The sequence below is a fragment of the Etheostoma cragini genome, chromosome 20 (assembly GCF_013103735.1).
Source record: "Etheostoma cragini isolate CJK2018 chromosome 20, CSU_Ecrag_1.0, whole genome shotgun sequence".
Taxonomy (NCBI): domain Eukaryota; kingdom Metazoa; phylum Chordata; class Actinopteri; order Perciformes; family Percidae; genus Etheostoma; species Etheostoma cragini.
Genome location: NC_048426.1, coordinates 24016535 through 24026685, shown reverse-complemented (window position 1 = coordinate 24026685; position 10151 = coordinate 24016535). Strand labels below are relative to the sequence as shown.

Sequence of the window (10151 nt, the reverse complement as noted above, 5' to 3'; positions counted from 1 at the left end):
GGAAGGAGATGGAGAAGGAAAGAAGGAAGGAGATGGAGAAGGAAAGAAGGAAGGAGATGGAGAAGGAAAGAAGGAAGGGACCTGAAATGAAAGGAGTGTTGGATGAGAGGAGGAAAAAGGTTGGAGTGGTGGAAGATGAGGGGAAAAAGAAAGAGAAAGGTGAAGAGGAGGAAATCCGACCAGACAAAAAAGATGCAGGAGGAGAGGAAGATTAGAGGATGGGAGGAAAACGAATGGATGATGAAAGACAGGAAAGAGAGAGGTTGGAGGAAAGCACATACGAGGAAGAAAAGAAGAAGAGGAAATACAGGAAGGAGTGGGGGAGCCATGAGATGTTGAAGAGGGGATGAAAAGAAGGGGAAGAGGATGATGATACACTGTAAGTACTGGAGATTAGAGGAGGAGATCAAGGTGATGAAAAAAGGACAGAAAGAGAAAGGTGAAGAAGAGGAAATAAGGCAAAAAAAGGTGAAGTGGAGAGAAGAAGAGAGGGTAAGGTGGAGGAGGTGGAGTGTGTGTGTGTGTGTGTGTGTGTGTGTGTGTGGGGGGGGGGGTTACACAGAAAATGGAAATGAGAGATACGCACAGTGGCCTCATTACATCCAGGGGCTCGGCTCGGACTAAAGCCTGGAGTGGAGAGGTGAACAGCGGTATCGCGGCCCTGTCTAATGTCTGAGATAGCAGATCAGGATGAGAGAGACACTCACCTGCTTCTCTGCCGCCGTCGTCGCTTCCCGCTGCGAACCGCTCCGCCCTCTCCTCCCCTTCTCCTCCACCCGCCTCGCTCGCCGCCTCTCCTCCCCCTCTCCTCGCCGCTCCCCCTCCTCCCTATCGGCCTCTCTCATCGGCGAGCGGTTAATTTTGGGATTAACACGCGTGGCAGCGGCTGGCTCTTTTAAGGGATTTGTAGCCGAGCCGCAGACACTTATCTTGGTCATTACGGCGCCCATATTGGATTCGAGCGTTTTAGTATCTGCCGTACATTCGTCTGCGGAGGAGTCTATCGGGGCGACGCGCGCCCGGGGATTAAGATAAGGAAGCCCCTCATTACGACTCCTCTCCTCCAGCCGCGGGCTGACACTGGCAGCGGCCGCGACTTCGCCTCCAGCGACATCACAGAGGAGGTACAGGTCTCTCAGCTCCTCTTGCTCGGCGCCAGGGCACACGGGAGGAAGAGGAGGAAAAGAGGGCGGGTTGCAAGGCCCTCGGAGAGAGGAGGAGGAGGAGGAGGAGGAGGAGGAGGAAAAAGGGCCACGACGAGGCTCCAGGAAAGGAGACAAGGTGCTGTGTGTTTCCTCTCTGGGACTCGATCCTTGGAAATGCATCCTGTGATCCTGGTCTAACACAAACTCCTTCGAGGGAGACATGTGGCTCAGACTATCACCTGGATCAGAAGTATCGCTTGGTTTTGAACGCGCCGAGTGAGCTCCACAGCCAGTGTCCGAGGAGGGCGAGGACTCTGAGTTCTCCTTCGTAGGATCGTGCCGTGGTTTCTTGGTGAGCGCCATGCTGTAGCAGAGAGGCGGGCCCAGGTAGACCTCCTCCGTGCAGGCGGCAAACAGGGTCACCTCGTCCCGGATGTCCGGACTTGGGGGCAGGGACAGGGACAGGGAGGGGCTGGTGGGCTCTTCAGCGCGGCCAGACTTCAAATCCAGAGCACAGAAGCTGGTCTCGGACTCCGGGTCGGCAGACGGAGACAGGTTTGATACTCGCCGCCGGGTGCTGGTGAACAGGTCCGGGCTCAGGCTCGGGCTCGGGTTCTGGAGGTCCCGGGTCGGCGATGCGTAAGACGGGAGGGTGTAGGGCGCCGGCGTGGGGCACTTTTCCTCGGAGCACTGGCTGACCTCGCCACAGTCGCTGTCGTGGGACGAGAGGGACAGGTAGGCGTAGAAGTCTCCCTTGCGAAGGTGGAGAGGCCGGTGGGAGTGTTCCAACACCTGGAGGAGGAAGGAGAAAGTCTGTAAAGGTGTAGTTTTGGTATTAGTTCCGGGTCTGACTCGAGGGTCTGAGGGCGGAGGGATTCAAATCTGGGAGTCTGAGCTTAATAAATAAAATTCACTTCACCTGACTTGGTTTGTTGGTTTAAAAAACAACTCGGTTCAGAACCACTAAGGGAATAAGAAATTATGACTTTTGCTATAACTTCTGAGTTACTTTTCAATTTTATTTCATTTTGGTTTCCTGTGATTTAAAGTAATTTGTTTGGTTTTATTTAAATGTGCAATAGGTGAACCTTGTAGGATCGTGTCTCAGGATCCGGGGATCGTCTACACCGAGTTATCCTCCTGCTCGAGTTAGCACTCAACAGGGTTAAACAGGGCGAGTTTTAAGCCTCTAAACATGCTCATAGTGTCGTTACCAGTGTTTAGCCATGTGCAGTTATTCCTTCCAAGTGAACACAATGACTCTGACTGCAGTAGATGTGACAGAAAGACATAAAAGTAGTACCAATCGACTAGTGTTGACTTCACCAGGAAACAAACAGAGGTCTGGATTAACACAACTTTTATGTCTTTCTGTCACATCTACTGCAGTCAGAGTCACTGTGTTCACTTGGAAGTAATAACTGTACATGGCTAAGCACTGGTAATGACACTATGAGCATGTTAACCTTTGTATTGTCTTCATTTTCGGGACCCTCTCGTGTCCTTCGGGTCAAACTGACCCTTGACTTATTTGGGGTTTTAAAAACAAATCTGAAATAACATTTTCCTTCATGATCTATGAACAAATAAAGAGTCTTTATCTCAATTTCCAACAGGTGACATAACATCTTTGTTTAGAGAATACAGTCAGTCTCTACTAGCACACTATTAAACATGGAAGTGCGGTTCGTTTTTTTGTCATAAGTTATAATTCATGTTAAAAATCCACTATGGAAACAACATAAGTGTCATATCCAGAATAATGTTCTGAGTCAGGAAGACATGTTTATCTCAGGAAATAAGGAGAGGACGCTGATAGAAAACACGTATACCATTTTTCATGTGAAAAATTAAAAGAGTCAATTTGACCCGAATACCATACATGGGTTAGGCCGGTTGGTGCTGACTCTAGCAGGAGGATAACGTGGTGTAGACCGCACCGATTGGTTAATTTGCCTCGCTACTGACAGAACTACACATTTAAAAATAATAACAGAGCTACAGTGGGGCTCGAAAGTTTGGTTATACCAGGTAAAAATGTGTATTAATGTGCATAAAGAAGCCGAGAAAAGATGGAAAAATCTCCAAAAGGCATCAAATGACAGATGAGACATTTGTATATAATATGTCACAAAAAGTTAGATTTTATTTCCATCTTTTACACTTTCAAAATAACAGAAAACAACAACATGGCGTCTGCTTCTTTATGCACATTAAGACAAATTGTTACCCAGGGTGCCCAAACGTTGGAGCCCCACTCTACATGTATGTTTAGGTGAAGTCATGGTGTCGTGTCCCTTTAACACAATCCCCAAACCATCCAAGAAACCATCAACCAAGTGTTCATTTGCACAGTAAAAACCGGCTTTATTTCTAGTTTATACTTTGTAAAAGAGGAGTTTTCAAAGTTTTCTGCCTGATTTGTTTTTCTTTTTCACAAATCAAAAGGAAGACGGAAAACTGATTAGCTTTTAGATTACTTCACTCGCAAAAGATACCGAAGAAATTACAGTCATTACATCCTAAAAGTTATGATCTGTGAGGCGATTTATTGAATTACTCCAACTCAGTGAACAAATTAACTGAGATAACTTTTGCGACTTTTCAGATTCTTTTGCCCTCAAAACGAACAGAAATGCACGTGAGGTCACACAGGAGACTGAATAGAAAAGGTCTGCATGGGCGCCCGGGTGGCCCAGCTGGTAGGGCGGGCGCATGAATATAGAGGTTTAGTCCTTGATGCTGTGGCCCCCGGTTCCACCCTGACCTGCGGCCCCCCCATTTCACCCCTGCAGCCTGCCTGTCAAAATAAAATGCCACAAAAAATAATCTTAAAAAAAAGAAAAAGTCTACATTTTTGCTTATAGTGAAGTCATTTGTTGGAGAACCCTCATGTTGTCCTCATGTTGTCCTCATGTTGTCCCCATGTTGTCCTATATCAATGTTCTTTTTAATTCCCCAAAATAACATGATTGATTCCACCCAACAGTCTTTGCCAAGTACAAATCTCTACTTTCATTAATTTTGGGGCGTCTTATTCAATTTTATAGCATTGTAAAACAAATGGAAGTGTTTTTGAAATAGTATTGAGTAAAAGTTGACATATTCCAGTCTGTGATTATCATCAACATCCATTCCTTTAATTTTAGTCTCAATAATTCCTAATTTCTGCTTTTCTAACTTAAACATTAGGTGTAATTTCCTATAAATGAGCTTAATTGACCATAAATTCCAAAAATAACTGTAAAACTAAAGTTAATAAGTTAGTGTTACGTAGAAAAAAAGTAACAAGTGACAAACATTCAAAAAAAAGGACAAAAAAGTAAGAAACAGCGCAGATTTTCAATTTTTAAAAGAAGACAACACAAGGGGTAAATGCTTCATACCCCTCAAATCACTACCCCCCCCCCCCCCCCCCCCCCAAGGCTAAAAGGTTATGTTAGTCAATAAATGATAATAATTCATAAAAGGTATTGAAATCGTGTCATGAAAAACATACGTTTTCTGTTGTGGATTTACGTAGAAACATGCAAAAATATTTCTCCAAACTCCACAAGTTACTTATAACTCTGCATATTTTGAGTTTTGGAGATATGCTTACTTCATGAGCAGAGTGTAAAGTTGTTTTCATGGGTTTTTTTGCAGTAGAAATGGTGTTGATTGGTTTTGAATGCGCTAGCTCGGATCCCTAAAACCCAGTTCAGTTCTAACCTCCGGCTTTTTGTAGTTGAAGACATCATTTGTTGCATCAAAATATGAATGTGGCTTTAACATTAGTGATAGTGAGATGCTTGATACAGTCATATTTCTAGTGATAAATCTGCGTTTTATGTCTCTGATCCACAGTTTTTTCCTAGCCGCTGCAATATAAAATAATTAAATGTATTTATTATCAACATTTGATACCATATTAAGCTAAGTTCATTAGGGTTTCTGCATTTGCAATATATTTAATATTTAGCTGGTTTTGTTGTAATGAAATCCATAATAGGCTGATTGTTTTATGATATTTTCTCAGTTGGATTTCTGTATTCATCATTAATTCTGTACCTTGTCTCTGATCTGTGCCAGCGATGCAGGACCTTGGTCTGGGACGGACCCGCTTCTGTCGTGCTGGTTCGGTTCTTCGGGCTGATTCTCTTTGCTCTTCAGGGCCAGGGACGTCATGTCGATAATCTCCATTACGAAATCGTGCACATTCTCTTTGGCGCCCTCACCTACGCTGCAAGGATGGAGGGAGGAGGGGGAGGGAAGGTGGCTGCAGCAGGAAGAGTGAGAATTGTGCCGTTTTTTGGGCGGCAGTGACGTCTCTTTGTCTCGGACTTCCCTCCTCGTCTCCTCCGTCACAAAAGACGAGAATTTGAACTTTTCCTGACTGGTGATGGCCTTCCGTCCCCCGGCTGCTGGCCTGCCCATGTGCAAGGTGTCACGGGATCCGCAGTCCTCGACGGGCGAGAGGGACGGAGGCGAGGGGAAGGAGGAGCTGTGACAGGGCAACTCCCCTCTCAGCTGTCCCACTAAAGAGGAAGCGTGGTTGGACAGAAAGGGGAGGAGCTTGCACGACGGAGACGGCGAGAGCAGCTTTGATTCGGTTCTCTCGATCACGTCCCCGTCCTCCTGGACCGACTCCGCCGTTTTGACAAACCCGTAGGACTCCCTCAGCGACTCGCCTTTCTTGGTGAACACGCTCGACTCCTCCCGGAGGAGCTCGTCGTCCTCGTCTTCCCCTTTCACGCAGCTGTGGTCCACGTTTCCGTTCTCCACGTCGTCCACAAACTGGCTGATGTAGCTTCTCGTCGCGTTCCTCCGGTTCTCCTCCTCTTCGTCCCGTTCTCTCTTGTCTCGTTTTGCCTTGTTGTTGCCTGCGATAGTGTTGGCTTCCATTGATTTGGAGCGCCTTTGAAAGCGGTGCGGCACCGTGTTCTGAGAGGCGGAGGAAAGGGTGGTCCCGCACTGCAGCTCGTCCCGGAGACCGGCCTCGGTCTTAGAGGAAGATCGGATCCAACTCTGCAGCTCCCTCTTCATGTACTCCAGCCCCAGGACGTACGAGCCCTCCATCTCCTCTTCGTCCTCGTCGTTGCCGGAGGAGACGCCGCTCAACCTCTCGTCCCCCTCGTCCTCCTCGTCCCTAACGCCGAGCTCCTCCTCGGTGAGCGTGAGCGTGGAGGAAGACAGAAGGTCGCTGTCGTCCTCGTCTTCGTCCGTGCAGGCCGACTTGCACGAGACGTTCACTACCAGGCTCAAACTGGCCGCGTCGGCCTCATCCATCCCTTGCCCTCCTCTGCCGTTTCCGCCTCTGCAACGTTTCCTATAAGAACACGAGTTGGCGTTGGCTGCTGCCCCGCCGGTATCCAGGAAGAGGTGGCGTTGACCTCTGAGCGCGGGGAAGTCTTCCGACCCCACAGAGGAGTCCTCGGCGCTACTCAGCTCCGTTAGAGATGCTGTCGCTGAGCTCTCGTTGATCAGGGATGGGGGGCCTTTTCGTGGAGACCCTGAAATCCTAGAAAGCGGGGCGTGTCGACCGCCGAGAGACAGCGAGGCAGGAAGACGGCTGCGCTGCGGGGAGACGCTCCGAAGCGTCATGTCTGAAAAACTCCGGGTCATCGTCCCCATCAAAGGACTCTGGATGTTCTCCAGGCGTTTCAGGAGATCCAGAGTCCTTCGGCTCAGCTCCCCAGAGGGCGCTTCTCCTTGCACACTTTCATTCTTCTTTTCATTTCGTGCTTTCGCTCCCTCAATCTCGCTGCCCTGCCCATTCAGGTCCAGATCCCCAAGGCTGACCAGGCTGCCTGCGGTCTCTTCGGCGCTCCAACACGGGACCAAGCAGCTCTCCAGAGAGGCGCTACGGTGCAGCTGGTCTTTGGAGGGAAATAACTCCACACCCACAGCCAGAAGGGACTCCAGAGAGGAGCACTGAGATAAAACCGGACTGGACGCCTGGCGGCTCACAGCTGGAGGGGTCTCCAAACCGCTCAACTGGTTGATTTTAAACTCTGTGAAGATGCTGCGGGACTTAAAGGTCTCGGAGGAGTCTACACCGAGTCCTCCCACTTCAAAGTCAGAGTCGGAGTCGGCTGGGGTCAAGATTCCACGCCCGTGGATTAGGATCTCAACCGCCTCCCCTCCTCCCCTCCTGGGCCTCCTCCTTTTCTCCTCATCTCTGTTTTTTCTCATTTCATCCCTCCTCCATCCTTTCTCCTTCACATTCTCCTCATTCTTGGTTCTTTGGTTGGTAACGTTGTCTTTGTGCACACTGCGGTCTACGGTTTTAAACGTCTGCTGCTTCTTTCCCTCCTCCTCCTCCTCCTCCTCCTCCTCCTCTCCTTCGTGATCCTCATCTTCTTCTTGGATTTCAGAGTTGGATGTCGTCTCCGTGTCTCCTGTATCACTGACAATCCCACTCTCGCTCTCTGACCGCCGGCTGAACGCCGACTGGCCTCTTCCTCCGCCACTCTCCCTCTCCCCGACGCCTCTGTCTCCTCCTCGGCTGTTTGACATCAAACCTCCCAGAAGGTCCGGGAGGGATTCGATAGACGAGAACGAGGAGTCTTTACTCAGACTCTTAAGAAGGAGATGTGGTGGTTTTCGTTTTCCTGATTTGGTTTTGTGCAGCGAGGAGGAAGTGTGAGGAAACTGAGGCTGTCTGTATAATTCCACACTATGCAGGCTGTACACCTGGTAGACGTTATTGTTGTTCAGGGACAGAGTTTGGGACATCACACTGGGCTGACCCTCTGAGGAGGATCCATCCCTCACATGGGACAACATGTCAGGACTGGCTGGGACACCGATTCGAATCCCATCGGGCTGATTCCCATTGGACAGAAAGCTGTCCGAAGGCAGATTTGGTTCTGAGGGGAGGCTGTGCATAAGGTCGAGGTCTGGGTCTTCTTGGGGTTCTACTTCTGCGATTGTCATGTCCGTTTCGTCCCATTCCCAAGACTCGTCTTGTGGTGGAGCCACTGGACCAGATGGGACCAGGCTGATCTGGTGGAGGTCGACAAGACCCGGTTCCAGAGCGCTGCCGATAACCTGCAGACAAAAAAAAAGACACAAAACAAATAAGACAAGTGGGAAGACATAGAAAGGAACACTTCTTTTGAACACTTCTTTTTAGTGGTGGTTGAAGAAAGTCAAACATGACCCAAGAGCATCAGAACAACAATGAAAACCAAGGCACTCTTGTTGAAGAAAAAGCTTAAAAACCTTTATTGGTGTGGCTAATGCGTAGCAAAAAGTAAAACATACACATCAACACGAGTGTTATATATAATTTTGAGCATGTTAAAGGTTTGTGAAATAGCCCAAAGTCCCCCCACCCCCCCCCCAAAGGGACATACCATCTCCAACAGAAACCCCTGTTCACCAACTGCTCCAAACAGCTCTATTGTAGTCCTTTACTTCAGAGACAAACGTGCGTCACTTTGTAACACACGTTATAATGCTCTCCTAGCTGGTAGCATAGCATGCCCTCATACTCTGCTTCTGACTGGCTAGTAGTCCTTACCTAGGTACTGTCAGGGCCCTCATACTCTGCTTCTGACTGGCTAGTAGTCCTTACCTAGATACTACGCAACACAGAAGTGGGATGTCTCACTCTGGAGCTAAAACAGAGACCTAAACACACAGGGTGAAAACAGAATCTGCAGCAATGGTCCAGAACAACAAAAATATGGTGTTTTTTTGAAAATTAAACTATGTAAACCTATTCTGACATAACCTCTAAATTAGCACAATAGGGACGCTTTAACCTGAAGAGAAAACCAAATCCATTTAACATTCAGTCACATACAGAGCAATGTGTAAATGGAACTTACTCCCAAATAATAATATCCAACTTTTCAAAGAAACTTAGTGACTTGGGCTATGTGGTTATCATTGATTCTTTAAAAATAGATATGGAGTAGTGTAATATATTTTTCAAATCTTTCACAAATTGCTTCAGCTGTAATTTGTAAATTAATCAGTTGTATGTTGTGAAATGTGTGTTCTGAAGTAATGTTTAATGGGATGTTGTAAATCGTATTGTCACAAAATAGACTTCTAGCTGATGCTGGAGATAATGGGGATCCAAATAAACCCCCAAAAAACAGAAGTGAGATACAAACAGGAATTATAAAGGACAAAGACAGGAGGTAAGAATATATGAGAAGAACAGAAAAATAGTGGAATTTAAAAATCTATGCTGACTGACAACTGAGTAGACAAATCAATTAAACGTGAGCAATATCCATTAAAACTAAAAACACGTCATGCTGTGTGGAAGAAGACAGATTTGAAGTTGCTCAGCGAGGATGAAGAGGAATGGAGGCTCAGCTGCTAAAGCACAAACACACAAACGCACAAACGCACAAACGCACAACGTCCAAGGTTTTAACCCCGCTGCATGCCGAAGCTCTTTTCTCTCTCTCGCCATGTCTCCAGAAATATTGCTCTTAAAGAGACAAAAAGCAAGGGCACTCCGAAGGAACCGGGTCACTTCAGCAGCACAGAAAGAAAGACGTTTGTCCTTCATTATCTGTGTTTTCAGTTCTGTTCCTTTGATCTTTGGTGTTCTAATTTATAACTTTTAGTATATTTCTTGTATTTCCTGTATGTGTGTGAGTGAGTGTGTTCGTCCCTGTAACTTGCTGCTGTGTCAGTAATTTCCCAATTTGGGATTAATAAATCCACCCATCTGTCCCTCATCCGTCCGTCCATCATCCATCCGTCCAACATCCATCCGTCCAACATCCGTCCGTCCACCATCCATCCGTCCAACATCCGTCCAACATCAATCCATTGGTCCATCCATCCAACCATCCTCTGCCATCCATCCGTCCATCTGTCTGTCCATCCATCTGATATAGACTGGATCACATCCCTCCAGTCCTGACTAAGACCAAGAGCCTGGATCACATCCCTCCAGTCCTGACTAAGACCAAGAGCCTGGATCACATCCCTCCAGTCCTGACTAAGACCAAGAGACTGGATCACATCCCTCCAGTCCTCACTAAGACCAAGAGA

At 47.5% G+C, this 10151-nt stretch overlaps 1 protein-coding gene across 1 annotated transcript in view; it reads right to left on the bottom strand.

Annotated features, from left to right (window-relative positions):
• Nucleotides 1-587: 587 nt before the first annotated feature.
• The window catches only part of akap6 (A kinase (PRKA) anchor protein 6), a 158542-nt gene continuing 148978 nt past the window's right edge, over nucleotides 588-10151 (bottom strand). Inside the window, exons 18-19 of the mRNA XM_034859174.1 lie at nucleotides 5196-8177; nucleotides 588-1937 (exon numbers count right to left, since the gene is read on the bottom strand). Of these exons, the coding sequence (XP_034715065.1) occupies nucleotides 666-1937; nucleotides 5196-8177 (4254 nt within the window). The 3' untranslated portion in view covers nucleotides 588-665. The remainder of the gene's footprint in view (nucleotides 1938-5195; nucleotides 8178-10151) is intronic.